The sequence below is a fragment of the Chamaea fasciata genome, unplaced genomic scaffold (assembly GCF_029207755.1).
Source record: "Chamaea fasciata isolate MVZ Bird 193981 ecotype frontalis unplaced genomic scaffold, bChaFas1.0.hap1 SCAF_4, whole genome shotgun sequence".
Classification (NCBI taxonomy): Eukaryota; Metazoa; Chordata; class Aves; order Passeriformes; family Sylviidae; genus Chamaea; species Chamaea fasciata.
In genome coordinates, this window is record NW_027094089.1 from 438,242 (window position 1) to 457,140 (window position 18,899).

Consider the following 18,899-nt stretch of genomic DNA (forward strand, 5'->3'; position numbering starts at 1 on the left):
AGCAGTGCAAAGCTCTTGGGATCACACAAATTATCACAAGTCTGAAGAACAAACTCAGTGTCCCCCAGGCAGGTTTAAATGCAGGCACATCCCCTTCCAGAAATAACAAGATGATCTACACGAAGTCCAATCGTGCTGCTAAATGGTGACCATGCTGTACCAAAGCAAAGGGAGAAAAGCAGCTTGGAGCTGCAGAGCCCAAACTCTGGCAGCGGCGCAGAACTGCCTCCTTTAACAGGCTCCCGTTGGAGATGGGCTGGGGCTCCACAACGACATACAACCCAGCACATTCCGTGTGACGGTATTTGTCCTGTGTGCGAGCCCACACCGCAGCTGCTTACACCGAACACAGCAAACTCTGCTCCACAGACCGGGTAACCGCTCCACAAAACACAAAGGCTGGTAAGGAACTTGTGACACTAAGGAAAGTGCTGAAGTCGTCAGCAAAAAACGCGAAGTTGCCAAGCACAGCAATGCCCCGAGGGCAACTAAATCAAACCAAACCACCACACTGGGGTCAGCAGTTTGGTTTGTGAAGACTGGGTCTGTGTTAAAGCACAAGACCCGAAATATGAATGAGGGTGGCCGTGTTGAGATCTGTTCAGCAAGCAGAAAGGTGCAAAAAAGGAAAAAAAAAAACCCAAACCTCCTGGAATTGCTGCAGCATCCGGGTAACTTCACACAATTGCTACAGCATGCAGGTAACTCCCCATTCCCTGCTGCGTGCCGCCCAAACAACAAGAGCAGCATTCTCCCAGTTCAGAGTGAGCGGGGAGAGAACCAGCCCTGCACACACAGACAGCACCACTGAGGCAAGGTCTGTCTCCCAAGTGTGCTAAGGCCCCTCTCACCCCAAGCTCTGCAAGGAACATGAGTGAGCACCGAGCATGCCCTTGCAGAGCCCTGGCAGCGCCGGCTAACCCAGGGAATCAGCCTGGCACCAGGACCAGCTGATATCTGCCGGACCCCAGCTTGCCTTCCAACACAGACCATACACACAACAGGAGCGGCTCCAGCCCTGGGCAAGGAAAAGGCAGCAACCTGTGTGGCACGAATCACAGCCTGCTTTGTCAGAAGGAAGCCTGAAAGTCACCAGCCTTGAGAGACAGGCTGCCAAGGAACACCTCGATGGAACAGGCGTCCTGCAGAGCGACTGAGTCTCTCTTCCCAAGCATTTTCATAACGAGGAAAAAAAAACCAGCACAAAACTCCAATATCCAGACCAAGGAACTCAGAGGGATGCTAGAGGAAAAGAACCAGTTCCTCCCATGTAACCAACAACCCCTGAGAGATGGGAACACACCTAGACCAGAAAGAGGCCCCAGCACAACATGTAAGCTGCCCAAGATGCAGGGCAGCAATGAGAAAGAAATTAATATTGTTTACTGTCCCTTCAACTCTGTGCAACCACTTTATCCTGTTTTGCTTTGACCATCTCAGAGGCAGCATTTCAGCTTAGTCACTTCCCAATTTGCCCATAATCCATCCCCACAGTCGCCAGGCCAGAGCTACCACTACACTGGAGTAAGCTGGAATAACATAAGATTCTCACAATTAATCTTTCCCAAGTCATTGCTTGAATGCAAAAGGGTAATTTTTATTTAATAATCAGAGTGCTGGCCAGCCCAGCAGACACCTTCACTGGCACACAAAGCCTACTATGTCATTTGGTACTTTCTTCTGATAGGAATATCCAATATTTCTGCATCCAGAGCAGCAAAGTGCTCTCTCTTCCAACACTCCCAGCTCTCAAACAGCAATCTAGACATCTTTCCTCATCCAGTCTTCCCTAAAAACTACAAGTGAGGTCAGAAAACTGTAAAAACCAGTAAATCGCTGTGCTCCCTGTCCGATGCTGTCAGGTACCTCCTGCCTCTAAGGCACCTTCCAAGCACTGAAAGCGCTTATGGAATATTAGGAAGGAGAAGAGGAAGGGGAGTTGCTCCATGAAAAAGCTTTGCAGAGGTGGTCACACAGTGCAGCTCGTTCTCTGTCTCAATTTCCCCCAATCCTGTCTTTCCATCTGAGTGGAAGACTCGGGGTTTCTCAGAAAGAAAAATCTCCTCAGTGTCATTGAAACAGCAAGGATGTTCCAGTGTGAGCAGCATCACTCCAGGGACTGACACAGCATTAGTGGCCACTTAGACAGTGGAGAAGGGCTTAAACCTCTCCTGAAAGCTGCAGGGAGTACCACCTCTCTCTGAGAAGACAGAAAGAGCACAGACTGCAACCAGAGATCAAACCCAGGGGTCAAGAACTGCCCCCGCTGCTGGGCACAAGCCCCTCACAGCAAAGACCACCACATGCTGGCCCTTCAGCCTCCGCTTGCTCTTGAGTTTGACACTGAGCACCAGGGATGAGTGAGGAGACAACGGGCAGCAGAACCGAGACCACCAATCACATCCACAGGAAACACAAGACCCAGGGGAATGCCCGAGCAAGAGGAATTCAGGGAGCCCTGGTAAGAGCTGTGAACAGCTTTTATCACACAGAGATGCTGGATTTTTGGACATGGCACACTCACAGGGAGCACACACACGTGCTCCCCCTCATCCAACCAGTCCGGACCAAAGGCAGCTGTGGCAGGCAGGCAGGGAGCTCCTGCCAGCTGTGGCCTCCAGGACAGGGACAGCACCCCAGCCCTTGGGGTCAGCCTATGCCCATGGCAGCCCCCGAGACAAGCCAGCAGGAGATGCCTCGGGGAGCCACGCCAGCCCCAGGACACAGGTAGAGCCTGTCTGACCTCCTGAGGGCAGCTACCCCAGGTCACACATCCAGCAACACCTGCATGACAAGCCTGGGGTCCAGCAGCCCCGGCGTGTGATTCTGGGCCGGGGATCAGCTACAGCACTGCCTCACCTTCCCAATAAACATCAGGAGCTGCTAAACCACCAAAACCAGCCGGTTTCCACAGCAACAGCTAGCAATGACACACAGAGCTTCTGTAGCACATTCCAGCCTTATCAAAAAGAGTAGCTATCGGCATGTGTGCTCCAGCCTGCGGTGACACCGGCCTGGGGACCCCAGCTTCACTTCCCAAATGCCACACTTCTGGTGTCCAACACCCAGGTGCCCAAAAGTTAGGAGTGCTTAGTGATTTCCCTCACCGGGTCCAGGCTGCAGCAGCCATTTCAGCACTGACCTCTGACTTCCCTCTCACAAAGGATCTGCTTCCTGCCCAAGTTTTGGGAATTTGAAACAACCTCACCCCCTGTAGGGCACAGACACTCGAGAGCTGCTGAGAGCCATGCAGCATGCACTGGCCCAGGGTACAGGTACCTGCACCAAATTACAGCTATCATCTCTCACTGGAGTGAAACGCAGGTACAAGTAGCCCGGAACTGAACTGACCAGATGCAAAATAAAATGACAGCAGCACAAGGGATTAAAGGGAAATTCTCGTGATGTCAGCAGGCTGAAGAACCCACTCAGGGTTTTGCTAAATCAATTCAAGCAGTGTTAAGAGACATTTCTTTAATAACAATGTCAATTGAAACAGTGACTAGAGCTGTGACTGAAATGGTTTAAAATATGCACTAGTTCCAAGGCAAATTTTGGACAACATCCTAAGGAAAAAAGTGACACAGGTAGGCACATGATATGAGAAGGTCACTGTAAGGCTTGAAAACAGATTAGCTACAAATCCCAGCATCTCGCGTCTGCAGACTTTGTGGCCAGTCACTAACAGCTGTTTAGGGCCCCTGGTTTCAACAGCTTCCAAAGGGGCTCTGTCAGGATCTTGCATTAGGGGCATGCAGGAACACGGTGACAAATGACCTGGCAGGTAATCCACACCCAGCCTGTAACCACTTAGCACCGTCTGGTTTACAATGTTTGACTTTCAAACTACAACAGAAACTAGTTAAGACAAAACCAAAACCTGACGGTGTGACTTGATTTGGCACAAGCTCTAGTACAGCTGCAGGATATCCCTGGAAAAAACAACTCTGACCTTGCTCCCAGCCTGGCCAGACCTGCCCAGCACAGCACCTGCAGGACAGGGGGTCTGCCGGCCTTTGCTGCACCCACCTGTCCCATTCTGGGGCTCCAGAGTGGCACAGCCACTACCCTTGGGATGCAGCTGGTCCCTAAACAGGGATAAGTGGCATCTCAGCTTCAACACGGGGGGAGGAAAATGCAACACGTTCTTTATCATGCTAATTAGAACACAGAACGAGAAGGCAGCTTCTGGATAAGAGAGGCGACAAGCAAAAGGATAATCCACTTTGTATAAAAAAAGAAAATTTGGGAAAAAAACACCTACAGTGCTACCTTGAAAAGAGAACAGTCCATTCATGTTCACTGCCCGTTATCTCTCCCAGAGTTCCACATCCAGCTCTGGTTTCCAGACCTTCATCCCGCCTCCCTGGAGGCCAGGGGACCCCTGTCCCTCTTCCTGCCCAGCTCTCAGGTCGCACGCCTCCAGCGAGCACCCAGCGGCACTGCTGGAGTCCTGATGTCATGGCCACAGCCAGAGCGCTGCTCGCGAGGAAGGGAAACACCCCTCGGTACTCGCAGGCTACTAATGCCCTGGGAATAGCTCGTTTTTAATGAGAATGCTCTCGCTTGTCTCTTACGAGCCTCTCAGCAGGCACGACTGGCAGGGGAGGATCAGCCCCGGAGGTGTGGGCGAGAAGCAGCACCGGAGGCAGCTGAGGCGAGGAGAAGGCAGCGCTCCTGCTGGGGCGCAGGGGCCGGCAGGCACTGCCCAGAGAGAGGGCACGAAGCGAGGTTCACCCGCTCGCTGCGCTCCCCGCACAGCCCTGCCCCGACAGTGAGTCACGGGCACGGACACTGGCAGGAGCCAGGTGTGTCACAGCCTTGCTGGGACCAGCCTGCCCAGGCAGGGAAATCCACACAAGGCTCCCTCCCACAGGGAACGGAGAGAAGCGCCTCCTCGGGCCATGGGAGCTGGAGTGGTTATTCACACACAGGCCAGGCCAGGCATGCACAGGAATTTACCTGACCCTGAGGAATGAATGCTTTTCTGTGGACGCTGGACATAAGGAATAAAATACTAAGTGACCAGACGGGACTGAAACAAACCAAACAGCCGGCAAGGATAACTACAGAGGTCCCTCTGGCACCCACCCAACACGTGCCTCCAACACGTGCCTCCAGCACTTATCGGAAACGAGCGCGGGCTGTGCAAAGAGCATGCCCCTGACTGCGGCACACAGCACCTGAGCTGCCCAACTCACCACACCCTGCATCGGGCAGTTCTCCACCTCAGGCGTCCACCCCTCCGCTGGCCTGGGGGTAAACTTTAGCACTGAGACTGCAATTTACCAAGAGGCAGGGGAGAAAAAGCACATACGAAGTGAGGCGGGGAGGGGATCCTGCAACCCTGACCTCCAAACAGCGACACCATTCCCACAGCTATAGAATGGAGTTGCATGGACACCGCTGCCCTAGGCTCTCACTCAGTTCACTAAAGCAACACCTGTCCAAGACAGCATTTTCAGGTTCTTTCAGCTCAACTGTTACAAACAATGGCCAAGCCAATATTCCATAATACATCAAACATCCCTGTACCAAAAGCAGAGGTTAAAGAAGCAAGTCCATTGCTCATCGCCGCGCAGCAAAGCCGTTGCTTTGTTAATGAGGCTGAATCAGCACAAACACAAAGCCCAGCCTCAGTCTTGTCCACACACCACTTCTCCCTCTTACCACTCCCTTCACCACAAACAGCAGGAACGGGCAACTCAAGAAATCTTGAAAGAAAGGTTAAAAACTCCACCTGTTTGTTCGAGAATTCATCCATTTCACATCCCCATATGACTACAGACGAGCTGCCCTTACACAAACTTGCCACAGACTCCATCAGGGTCAGGATTCCAGCAACCCACACAGGGCAACTTCACAGCTCACGGCCACCACAGAGCAGGTGCCCGACCCTCCCTTCACACACACCCTCCACCACCGCCCCAGCAGCTCCTGCCACGTACCTCAGACTTCCATCAGAAGAGACTTTCCAGCAGTTCCTGCAATTCAATAGCCCCACAAAGACACGGGAGGCTGTCTGCATGGGACACCCGTACTGAGCCACGGCCCCGGGGTGTACAGGAGAAAACAGCATCTCCTCCAGCAGCACAAATCCACCGGACGGCTCCAGAAGCCATCAGCCTCGACTGCCTCTGCTCAAGTCGAGGGTGGAAGTGCAAGTGAACATTGCTGGGATCAATCACTGAAACCAGCAGCAGCTGCGGGTCGTTAGCACAGACCAAACCAGCACCAGCTGAAGGTGGTCGGCTCATCACACCCCCCCCAGCTCTGCCACGGGGGCCCAGTGCTCAGGAGACAGTTACAACACCCAACCCCAAATTCCACATTGGGTTCATCTGAACAAATCAGGCTAAAGCACCTGTGACGGGAGCAGCCAGTACAGCCTCATTTCCAGACACCTGCGCTGTCTCCCATTGCCCACGGACGCAGCTTGGCCTCCCCAAAGATTAAATAATCTTTGTCCACATGGCTTCCAGAGCAGCACACTCCAAACTGTACCTCCAGCGCCACCAGGAAGAGGCCAAAGGCAGATTCTCCCCACCACACTAATTTTCAAACAGACCACCCATGGGGGCATCATCCCAGGATACCTTCTCCTGCACACTCCTCATCACTCCCATCTCTGTGAAATCTCCCCATGAATTCGGTGTGATCATCCACGTAACATAAAGATGCTTGGAGAGAGTCAGACTTTGAACTGCTTTCAATTAAAACCAACACAGATTACAGCAACATCCTTCCACCCTCAAGCCAGGATTATGCAGCGCTAGGATGTGCCAAAGGAGAGCGGACAGCATGGTTGTGCTCCCTGTTCCAAACGGTTCTGCTCCTCTCCAGCAGATAAACTACATGGAAACAGGAAAGCCTGACTTGAGCTGGCAGGACACCGATGCAGCCACACTGAACTGATCCGTGCAGTGAGGCACAAAAACAAGGTGCCATGGCTCAATGGCAGAGTCCAACTCATCCATGGAGTGATTCCTCAGAATAGCCAGTGTTCTCACAACTGGAGATATTCATTTTGATTACAGGCAAGGTTCCTGAATCCTAGAAATCAGGATTCTGACAAACACCTACAGCCTGCCAGCACACAGAAACTACGGTCAAATGGAGGGAGAAAAAAATGAACAATGACAAGTATACACACCAAGTCTGTTGCCCAGTCAAGATATCATCTGGCAGGCATAATACATCTCAATACATTCCATAATCCATCTCAGAAATCAAGTTTCTGGATTTGTTTTGTTGGGGCTTTGAGTAGTTTTTATAGGTTGGTTTACTTTTAACTATTTTAACTCCAATTAGCTTCCAGACCGGTGCAATTTAGCCACATCTCTTATTTTTAAATTAAAGACTAGTTCTCTACAGAAAACAATTCCTTTTCTAAGGGTTTGGTTTCTTCCTTCTTTCTGGCAGTGGAGAGGAAAAGACATGGGGAGCAGAGGAAGGAAACACTCCAGCACCAGAAACTGGGCAGCTTAAGAACCCCACGCTGAAAAAAGCTGGTGTGACAGTGTGTAAATACTTCTGAAAGCCACAGTTCCAGTCCCAGGTAAACCCTGTCAGGTGTTAGCACTGACCTGGCAGCAGCTCCAGTCCTGAGCTGAGCACAGCCAGCAGTAAAACCACATTCCTTCCTCCCAGTGCTCGAGGTGGGAGTCACCCAACCCGCGCCACATTCCTACCCAGCTTACCCAAAATAACAGTGTACACAAGATTACACTGCACTTCTTCCCACAAGGGGACAGAGCTGCCCAGCAGCACTTCTGCTACAGTAAAACCCAATGAAACATTTCAGAGGCAGTAGCAGAGAAAGCAAAAAATGGAGAAATTTAGGGAAGTTAATGAGATTTCTCTGTTCACCAACACCAAAATGTAACTGTAATTAAAACAAGCTACTTCTGCACGTTGCTGTCACATCTACGATTTTCTGTTGACTGAAGCTGTTGGATAATCCAGGCCTCACTGCTATTACAAGGCCTGGAAGTTTCCAGCTTGCCCAGAAAGCCCCAGTTTATATTGCACAGAGTTTAATCAAGCAAAGATCGTGGCCCCATCCCATCTTGTGGGACTGAGAGGTTGTCAATTCGGCCCAGTCCAGCAGAAATCAGTGAGCTGCCAAGAGGCTGCACCCACAGCACCAGCTCCAATGTGCCCTCTGGATCCAGAGCAGCTGTGCAGGCAGCCCACCTACACCAGGAGCTGTGTTTGCTCCAGAAAGGATAAGGATTTTATCTCACAGAACCTTTCACTGGCTGGAGACACAACTCCAGCCTAGAAGCTGCAGGGGTGAATTCCTCCCACAACATCCTAGGCCACCAATTCCCTTGTGACAGATAAGCTCATTCGGCACTCCTACCATGCCTGGTGATATTTTCAAAACAAAACACAAAAATCCCATCAGAGATCTGGTAACTGCAAGCCCCAGCACAAGCTGTGCCCCGGGGGTGAGGTGCCGGCCCAGCAACAGGTGTGGAGCTCACAGTCCATGTCTGCTTCCCAGGAAAATGGCCTCTGTGCAGGAGGAGAGGAAAACGTCGAGTTCCCATTTCCCATTAGACAGTGCCCTCCAACGGCCAGCCCTTCGCACGGAACCCAAGAAATGCTTTGTCCCCCTTCCCAAAGGCAGCAACACAACACCCACGGCTTGCACTACCTGCATACCTCAGAGGACAGGACAACAGCCAGGGGAGACAGTGCAATCTCTGAATGGGGATACAGCTAAAACCAACATTCCTTGTCTCCCTCAGACCCTCACGTTAATACAACCCTCCTTAAATGTCTTTACATTCATTTTGTAATAAAACTGGAATTTACTTAGTGTCAGCACTAGTGACCAAAACATGCCGATAACTCATCAAAAGCTGGCTTGAAACGCAGGCTGTTATAAAAATCCATTGACCTCCGGAGAACCACAGCCTATTTTGATATTCTGCCACACAAGTAGATATGCAAGCCCTGTCATTTATGAAATGCTTCCTTACCTGGACTTTTTAATCATCATTTAAGGTTTACATGCTATCCCTGAAGCCAGTGCACTTAGAGTCTATAAAAACAATTCAGGGTCAATAAAAAAGTCACTATTCTGAATTGCTTACTGCTAAGACACTGTCAGTGCTGTGACCAAGGGAGGCCCCTCTCACACTCAGACGGCAGAGAGGCTTTTATGTAACCGGAATATTCAGAGCAGAAACAACAGAGCTCTCATTTAAAGGGTCTGTGTACAGTGGTGGTGACAAAGGGTGCATCTTCTCAAGGAACTCAAGGGGTTTTTCACGTAAAGCCTCCAGGTTCAGGTGGCAGTGGGCTGGGCTGGAGCTTATGGGGCCAGGGTGCATCCCTGGGCAGACTGCCCCTTTCCCCCTCACAGCTGAGGAGCCACAGCTGCCCACGAGCTGCTTCTCCAGCACACCAGAGCCTTTCATCCAGTCCTCTCCCAGTGCCACAGGGCCCGGTGCTCCAGTGCTGCTCCTGGAGCTGAGCTGGGAACCAGCACGATGAAGGGACACTGCTCTGGAGCCCCTCCCCAGCACCAGTCCTGGCAGGGGCTCCGTGGGGACAGCCTGGGCTCAGGAGACATCTCTGGCCGTGCCAGCACGGCAGCAAGGTACAGCCTCACCACAGAGGCCCCACAACAGGAAACGTCACCTGAAATCCAACTGCAGCCATCCGCAACACTGACACTGCCCCAGCAACTCAGCATTGCCATTACTTCCTGAGTTTATGGTTTGCTTCGAATGCAAAGTAAAGAAATGCAGCCCTGAACTCCCACATGTCACTGCTGTCACCAAGTCCAGGGAGGGAGGGAAAGTCGCAGCCCTTTTCCTCCTCAATAAATCCTGCTGATCGTGAGCAATAACATCTTGAGGCCTTCGCAGCCCCGTCTCATGGATCCGTTACCGTGACACTCGAGTGCTGGGAAGGAGACACCCTCGAGGGAGATCATTCCAGAGCAACAAATCCATCAGGAACACGTAAACACGAGGCACAAAAGCCAACCTCCCATATGCCTCAGTCTGAAACAGTTTGCACAGACAGACAGTTTATCCACCACAGCACCACTGTGACAAATCTTGGCTTATTCCTTCCCCTGATGTCTGATGCCGGACAGGTGAGCCTGTGCTTTATGGGAATTCATCCTGTCCACAGGAACCATTTCCATCATACTCAGAACTGGGTTTGTTTCCCTTTCCCCAAAGTGTGTCACAGTCAAGCGAAGCACCACGCAGGTGGTGCTCCTGAGGTCCTGAAATCCTTCAGGATTCATTCCTCAGGGACAAGGCTTTGTCCAGCACAGCACACAAGAACTAAGACGAAAGGTTAGGCTGCAGTGACTACATGCAGAATTATTAATCTTGAGGCATATGGGATTGTATCTCACACATCGAGATATTTTCAGGAACATAAGATCCTTTTGACAATTTCTAAGGCATGACAAAATGTCATCTCAGTAGGAAGCTTCTAATTCCAATTGACTCAACCACAAGTCACAGAAGTTGAATAGAACTTGAACAGAGAGGAATGCTGGAACTGCAGAGAGCAGTTTCACATATGAACCTCTTTTCCCCCTAATATTGTAAAGTATAAAAAGACACTCTACAAGGCTTGTTTTTCTGAAGTTCCATTTTTCATTCAAGCAAACAAGATCCAAGGAACTGCAAGTTTTGCTTCCATCCAAGGACACTGAGAAAGTAAAATATTTGTGAATGTGTGTGGGAAACATTTGACTCTCAAGCAACTCAAACCGAAAAAAACAAGAGGTCCGTTTCCTTCACAAATATTTTCCGCTACAAAAGGCTTGAAGATTTTATATACACTGATATTTAGAGATTGCACAAAAGCACCCAAGCTTCCAGGAGCCTGTGTAAATATGATTTAACAGAATGGCAAAGGGGCTGAGGTGTGCAGGAGCCTCTGGAGGTCACCTGGCCCGCCCCCAGCTTAAGGCAGAGCTGCCCAGGCCTGTGTCCCAGTGGTCCCAAACAGCCCCAAGGATGGAGCTGAACACCCTCTGGGCAGCCTGGCCCAGCGCTGAGGTCACCCCAACAGTGAAAAGCTGGCAGGATATGAATCTGATTTACAACTCCTTTTACCTAATTAATATAAAACACTTTACAGTTCAGGTTTGCAAGGAGGCTGATGTGTGAACACAGCGTGGTCTGCCATAACAAACTGCAGTGGTTGGCTCAGGCCCTGCGAGTCAGTGACCCCCAAATCCCCAAAGTGCCTGGTGCTCCAATCCCTATCAGAGTCCTTGGGCAAAAAGGAACCACGTCCCAGAGCTACCCAGGGGGATGAGCGCAGGCCCATACCCTGCAGACACGCCAGCACAGGCGCAGCCCGGCCTGCCCCACGCCCACCGCACACATCAGCTGTGCAGGCAGGAGGGAAGCCTGTGCCTCTGCTCCGGAGGAGAGATTGCTGGTTGTCTCTCTGGAGAGCCACTCAGCAAGTCCAGCCTGCATGTAAATCACCGCATTTTCCAATCAGCAAATGTGCCAGGAGTGGAAGCACTGCACAAGGCCAACTCAAAGCCCTCCAAAACGCATCTACGACAGATCTGCAAACTGCATTTCAAACCCAGGCAGGAACAAAGGAAATGAATAGGCTGAATATGTCCACATAGCAACTCAGCCTCTCACAGCTCTCTCACAGCTAAAAGAGCTCTGCTTTCCAAAAAAGGATGAGCCAAGTCCAAGCCAATGCTAGCAGGAAGTCATAACCCACACAAGCCAGCACGCAGAGAACTGTCAGCACACCTTCCTCAGCCCTCCTGAGCTTTACCTTTACTAGAGCTTTCTTACAGCCTCCTTCCTGAGAGAGACCATCCTCTCCTCCTCTGCGGGTCAGGCTCTCAGGATCATGAAACTACAGCCCAACAGGCTGTGGGAATCACCTGCACCCTTCTCCATGCCACTCCTCCCTCAAGCCCTTTTCCCTCTTTCTTCCATCCTGTTTCCATTTGTGGGCTCCCACTGTAGTTTTAGATGGCCACTGCTCTTCCTGAGAAGTGTCCAGCATCAGCAGATGCCCAGCAAAGCAGGAAACAAAGCACAGTCTCCTGTCCCTCAAGCAGTGTGGCTGTGGTCATCACTGCAGCTGTGACTGCTGAGATACCAGAGGCTTGCTTTTCCCAGCAGCTCCTTTTCCAACAGCTTGGTTTTACCTCGGGAGACGAGGCACAAACGCATCTCCTTGCCCAGTGCTCCACAGGCCAGGTCCCCAGCACCAGCTGGGGCTCAGCATCATGGCAGGAAACAGCACCTGCTCTCCCAAGATCCCTCCAGCTCCAAGCCAAGGTGAGAGCAGCCAGCAGATTTCTCCCTGTATCCGTTTCTCTTTAGCATTCTGTGCAAGTACCAGCATATGTCGAGGCAGGAGGCAGGGACAAAAGACACAGCAAGCGCACGCACAACAGAAAAGGCAGCAGCCAAGCTCCAGCGTGCTGTTCTCAGCCACCTCCCCGGGACCTGGCAGGGTGGTTCCAAGTTTCCCTTTCCCTCGCAGATCACACTTGCTAATGTGAGCACAAAAGCACCTCCAATCGAATGTTTTGGGATGCCCATATCGGGACGGCAAACCCCACCGCCTTTAGCTGTTCCCTAAGCCTGTGCAAACCCCCCAGCAGGCCAGGGGCGGGCAGGATTACCGCAGGCCCTCCGGCAGCCCCGGAGCAAGCGGGGCCCTGCAGATGGCTCGGCAGTGGGCCCGGCTACCTGCAGGGTCGGGCAATGCACCGGAGCTGGCCCAAGCTGCTTGGGGACTGCTGCCAGCCACCGCTGTGCTCACACTAAGGCTTATGGAAACAGCCCAGCGAGGAGAAGGTTCTCCTCTGCTGTTGTGCTTGCTATCTACATCACCCAACGCTCCTGCAACGCCCTCTCCTCTCCCCTACCTTCACACACATACAGAGCATTTGCAATCGCTCCGCTCTCAGCTTCATAATTTAACAACAACAGAACGGCGGCCCCCTCCCTTACCAAAACACCCACTCCTGCCCAGGAAGCTCCTTCCCAATGAGAATTAAACGTTACAGTCATCCGGACTCGGAGCCGCTCACAGACACCAGGTAAGAAACATCGTCTGCTTCACAAGGCAGATGTTTTTCATGTTAGATTCTTCTACACCACAAACAGACTGACACATCACCCGTTGTGTTCAGCCCCACAAAACCGGAAGCAATGCTGTTGCAATTACTATTCACTCCTGTAAAAATAAAAGCAATACGTGCGCTCCTAACAGCCGATACCCTGAAACCACAGCCCAGTAATGCAGCCTTGCCCATTGCTGATGCTCTATGACACTGACTCCTAAGAAAAGGAGCATCTGACCAAGGCAACGAAACAAAAAGGGCATTAAATAAGATTTTTAACATTCACCTGAAGTAAACCGGACTGTTTTCCTCATGCCCGTATGATTTGTTTGGTTCTGCAGAAGACATCGGCTGATAAAACCGGCACACGGTGATTAGTTATCGCGGGTCCTACCCCGCTTATCAGCTCCATCTGCATTGGGGCCAGGCTGTGTCTGACACAGTACCCAGCGCACCGGCCCGACGGCCGCCCCGCTCCGGCCGCGCGGCCGCTCCCTGGGGACACCGGCAGCGCTGCCGGGAGGAGGCGGAGAGGGGCGGCCGCCCCCGCCCGCAGCACCGCGGCTCTTTGTTCGCCGCCGGCCCGGCCGAGGCACCCGCGGGCTCTGGGTGGCCGCACCTGCCTGGGGCGCGGACAGCGCTCCCCGGGCCGGGCCGGGCCGGGCCGCCCCCGGGCATGTGGCCGCTGCGGAAGGGGCGCGGAGCCCTGCGGGGCGGGCAAGGCTTGCCCTCTCGGACCGACCGTCGACCTTCGCCCAGCTCCCGAACCTCAGCCGCGGCTCCCGCCGACGGCGCCCCGGCACGCCCCAAACCCAGCCCCGCGTCCGCGCCGACCCACCTCGTCCTCCGAGAGCCCGTACACCGGTTCCGTCGCCGCGGTCGCCATGGAGCCGCTCCCGGGCCCGCCGAGCCGCCCGCCGCCGCCGCCGCCGCCTCCTCCCGCTGCCGCTGCTGCCGCTGGCCCGCGGGCGGCGGAAGGCGCCGGGAGCCGAGCCCGGCGGAAAGGGGCCGGGGGCGGGGCCGCCCGCGCTGCCGCCGCCGCCGCCGCGGGCCGGGGCTCAGCGCGGCCGCAGGGACGGGGAGCGCCGGCGGGGCGGGGAGAGCGCCGGGCCGGCCCAGCGGCGGCGGGCGGGGCGCGGCACAAAGCGCGGGAGGGGCCGCGCTCCGCTCCGCTCCGCGCCGCTCCGCGCCCGCGCCGCTCTGAGGGAAGGGCGTGAGGGGGCGCGTGAGGGGGCGCGTGAGGGGGCGCGTGAGGGGGCGCGTGAGGGGGCGCGTGAGGGGGCGCGTGAGGGGGCGCGTGAGGGGGCGCGTGAGGGGGCGCGTGAGGGGGCGCGAGGAGCTGGCGCGCGGGGGCAGCGGGCGCGTGGGGAAGGCGCCCTCCAGTGGACGGGAGCGGTACAGCCGGGCCTGGACTGCGAGAGCGCGCCCGGTTCGGGACCGCGCCGTGTCCCGGGATGTGTCCCCGCTGGGGCCGGGGTGGGCAGGAGCGAAGCCCCCGCCGCCTGCAGCTCTCCGGACCAGTCGGAGGTGGTCGCTCCCCGTGGCATTTCTTCCCTCGCCATCACGGGTTTTGGGGAAATAAAACGCTGTGGGCACTTGGAGCGAGGGCACCGCGGGGCAAAATCAAGTCCCGCTTTAGCTCTTAATGAGGTTTTGATCTGTTTAGTGCCCCTGGGCTGGCTGTCCCCCAGCCGCGCCCCTTCCTGTGCTACTCCCGTTTGTGATCTCTCGGTGTCCCCTGGCAGTACAGGGGTGCTCCAGTGGAAGCTGTTGAGGGAGTTCCGCGGCAGCGGTGCCCAGACACGTTTATGCTCTGATACGTTTACCTTTGGGCGCACAGTGTCTTACCAAAGGCACGTGGGGCTGCTGGCACGGGACAGATGTGTCACCGCAGCCCAACACAAGGCTGTTCTGGGCACTTCAGACAGGTGCCACTGGCTCCAGCAGCCCGCCTCTGTGTGCTCGGGTACTCCGTGCCCGTTTCTGTTCTGCGGAGCCGAGCAGAAGGGGAAAAAGGAGATCCCTTTTTCTGGAGAAATTCCACAGCAGTCTGTAGGCCAGAAAGCGTTTTCCCAGCCTTTCCAAAGCCCTTTGTGGGGCAGGAAGGATGTGACCTCTGCCCAGACAGCAGTGCCTCGGAGCTGAGCGTGAACTGTTAAAGTCCAGCCTGGGGACACCTCAGCCTTTGTACTGCCACGGGTCCCTCCTGGCCATAAACTCCACGTGGTGCAGGCAGGGCTGGGCAGGGGCAGGCACAGGCACTGTGCTCCTCTTGGCCTGGCCAAGGCCAAGCCTCGGGTGGTGGAGCCCACAGGAGCACCTGGCGCCAGGCTCTTTCCACAGGCCTCTTGCCAGGACAGATTCACTTTTATTCCCCTTTGTTCCGAGCTCAGCAGATCATTCCCAACTCTGGGTGTAGCTTTGCCCCTCTGCTTTTCATTCATCTACCTGGTCGCCTTCGCAGAAGCTTCTCCACCACCTGCCATCCCCTAGATACCACGAAAAAGCAGGATTTCGGGAGTCCTTTCATTCAGTCCAGAAACGCATCTCAGTTCTTTGCCTCCCGTATCTTTCTGTGCTGACACCAAGAGCTGGAAGCTATCAGGAAGCTGGCGTGTTTCTATTCAAGCATGTTTCTATTTCTGAAATGCAGAATGAAAAAGAAAGAGTTGGTGTAATTCAACAGCTGTAAGTGGACTGTAATCCCAGCAGAGTAAAGATGGTGCTGTGTGGAAATCTCAGAATCCAGATCTTTTCTGCAGCGCTTTCTCATGTCCCCCTGGAATCACATCCATGGCTTTTTCCTTGCACCTCACAGCACCTGGGCTGCTGGTGGTGTGCAGTCAGCCAGCATTCCCACCAACAGGTGCTCCCCAGGGAAAAATCCACCTGTACAGGAGCAGAATGAAAGGATCTCTGAGGCCAGAGCAGAAAATCAGTGCCACTAACAACTCAGCTGGGTGGCAAAGCTTTAGTACCACATCCAGGCTGAAGATCACCTGTTTGTTTGGCTGTGCACGTTACGTGCATGCGTAATTCCTCTTTGGAATTGTGTTTACAATAATAGATGGCCCTGGAGAGATGTAATTCATGTGATAATGCTGACATCAGAAATCTCCAGGTGCAGCTGGGATGATTTATAACTGGCCTCTTTATAGAAGCAGGCCCCATGAATTATTTACAATTCTCTGAGAAAAAACAGATTTAGTGTGTCCTGTGGCTGGCAGTTCTCCACGAGAGCTGACACTCCACCCACCTGTGCAGGAGGGGAGGCCATGGGGAGCGGGGGGCTGCAGCAGCCCCTGCCAGTGGGGCATGGCAGTAAAACTCCTGGTGGAACACTGAAAGCTCAGCCATCCCCACTCCTACACTGCCAAAGCTCGGCCATTTCCAGGTTTTGTGGCTGCTCTTTGTTTCCCTGCTGGACTCAACTGTACCAGCTGTTACCCAAATATTGAAAGAGATGCTGCTCAGAAGTATTACCCAAATATTGGGAGATGCTACTTAGAAGGTCACTGTAACATGCCAGCAGAGAGACTTTACACTGTAAATCCCTCGTGCTTTTAATCATCTACCGGCGGCAGACACAAAGAGAATCCAAATAAACCATGATCTTCCCAAATACAGATGGTTTGGATTTTAGAGAATTGGCTTGAACAGATTAATAGAGCCCAAACCTAAGCAGAAAATGCTCTTTAGGAAATGAGCTGGATGCTTCCAGCTCACCAAACAGCATTATGAGAGCAAACTGCTGCCGGAGGCTGCCCAGAATGACTTGCTTTTTGCCGTTCAATTTATTATTTATTTATTCTCAACAGCTCTGGTGAAACGCAAAATGAGAGTGCAGAGGTGCAAATCACCCAGACAAGGCTCCCTTTGGTTTGATGTGGCACCAGCTGCACATGCAGTTTGGTGATTCCTGTGTCTTTTAAATGATTATTGTGCTTCAGTGACTGCCAAGGGGTATTTAAAATATTCTATTCATGCTGTATTACTCATTCCAGTGAACTTAACAAATCATAAGAGTAGTAATGGCAAGGTACAGATTTTACCCAACTGGCTCTTACATCGTGGTTTGAAACAGGATTTCATGGTTTCTGCAGAGGAGGAAATAAAATCTGTATCACACTGGGCTGAAATGAGGCTGTGCACAGACACACCTCAGCATCGTTCAATATTTAATGGTGTTACTTAACAACCTTTTGCTGAAAAAAAGGCTTTTCCCACTGCAAAGCCTCTCGCTGGTGATGATTCTTCTCCTTCCTTCTGGAAAAATTTCGTAAGAAATGTTAATTTTATCAGGTTGCTGTTGGACTAACATAATTGCCTCTGTGTTCTCAGTATATACCTTCCTTGAAGCATTATTGAAATGGCTGGGGGCTGAGCATGGTTCAGAACACAGAAAACTAGTGAAAGATTAACTATTTAAAAACATGTCGGTATTTTATAATGTATTATTGAGAATGTCATAGAAAACTCATCAAAGCTATAAGCCAAGTTGGATCAAGCTCCCACAAAACATAAATTGTTAATTGTTGCTCAGTTCCCACTGATGATATGACACTGCAGGCATGAGCAGGAGAAGAAAGATTAACCCTGGAGAAGTCCAGAGAAGCGCTGTGTTCCTGTCAGTAACCGTGGTTGACAGGAAAGGAAAAACCCAACATTTGGGGGCTATTTAAAGAGTAATAACAGAACTGCACGAGGTGTGGTGCCACACCACTTGGACAGGGGCTGCTAATTGTTCTGGAAGGCCTTTGGTACAGTCAGTGGCCTGTTTTGCGGACAGTTCCGTCCAGCTCACCGTCTCCCACAGCATGGAAGTGTTCTGGGCAGTGTGGGAGTGGGGGGCCAGGTCCTCAGGGAGCAGAGACCAGCTGGGCAGTGCTGTCGCAGGCCAGGGGTTTTTCTGCCAGCTCAGTGCTTAACCTGAGGGTGTTTTACCTTGCTTAGTCCATGAGCAGTCCAAATACCATGGGATCTGTCCTGCAGACTGTTTCCTTCACTTGGATTTCACATTCTGTCTGTGTTAATACACCTTGGGTTTGCTGGGATGCGTGCGCTACTGAGAATCCCGGGCAGACATCCCCGGGGGAGGACAGCAAAAGAGAGAAGGAGGAAAAATAAAATGAACCCTGCAGCATTTCTGGAAGCGAAGTTGCTCAGATTTGCACAGTGTCAGGCTCGCTGAGCAGCGTGTGAGTCCCAGCTGCATGTGACTCTCCCCAGTCTGGGTGGGTGGCAGGGAGGGAGAGCATCCAACAGGGTTCAGAGCTGGGGGCAGAGTCAGCCACAGGAGCTTTCCACAGCTTGCATGGGAAAACGGGTGTTCAGGTGAGTCACACGGGCCTGAGTCAGGCCCAGAGCCTCTAATCTCTGGGGCATCTCCCAAGCAATGCTGTCCCTCCTGTTCCACCACACCACAGGCCACTGCAGGGACAGGAGCTCTCCCTAGTGCTCCCTGGGCTGCTCACCCCCTGGGGGAGGAAGAAAACCCCAGACCCAAAAGACTGGGCTCATTAACATTCAGGCTCATCTTGCTCGGCCTCTCTTCTCTGGAACTGGCCAGAGTGGAAAATTACCTCCTTCTGTTGGCCTCTATAATTCTGTGCAATTTGATTTCTCCTGGTTTCTTACGTTGTGGTGCACAGGGAATAAGGATCAGCTGTCCATCTTCTCCAGAGGTTTGTGCTTTTATGGGCCCATAACCCTGTCCTTCAGTCCCTTCCCTGCTGTGCATCTGAAGCACACCCAGTGCCTCCAAGATCCCCAGCTTTCCTTAGCCTTTCCAACAATCCAT

General features: G+C 53.0%; 1 protein-coding gene across 3 annotated transcripts in view; it reads right to left on the minus strand.

Moving 5' to 3' along the window:
• The window catches only part of NEDD4L (NEDD4 like E3 ubiquitin protein ligase), an 81,730-nt gene extending 67,697 nt beyond the window's left edge, over positions 1-14,033 (minus strand). For 2 of the 3 annotated variants that reach the window (XM_066180655.1, XM_066180654.1), the window contains exon 1: positions 13,938-14,032. In XM_066180655.1, coding sequence (XP_066036752.1) covers positions 13,938-13,985 — 48 coding nt within the window. In that variant the 5' untranslated portion in view covers positions 13,986-14,032. Of the gene's footprint in view, positions 1-13,937 lie in introns of all 3 variants that reach the window. The other variant, XM_066180653.1, reaches the window with a different exon arrangement.
• Positions 14,034-18,899: the final 4,866 nt, after the last annotated feature.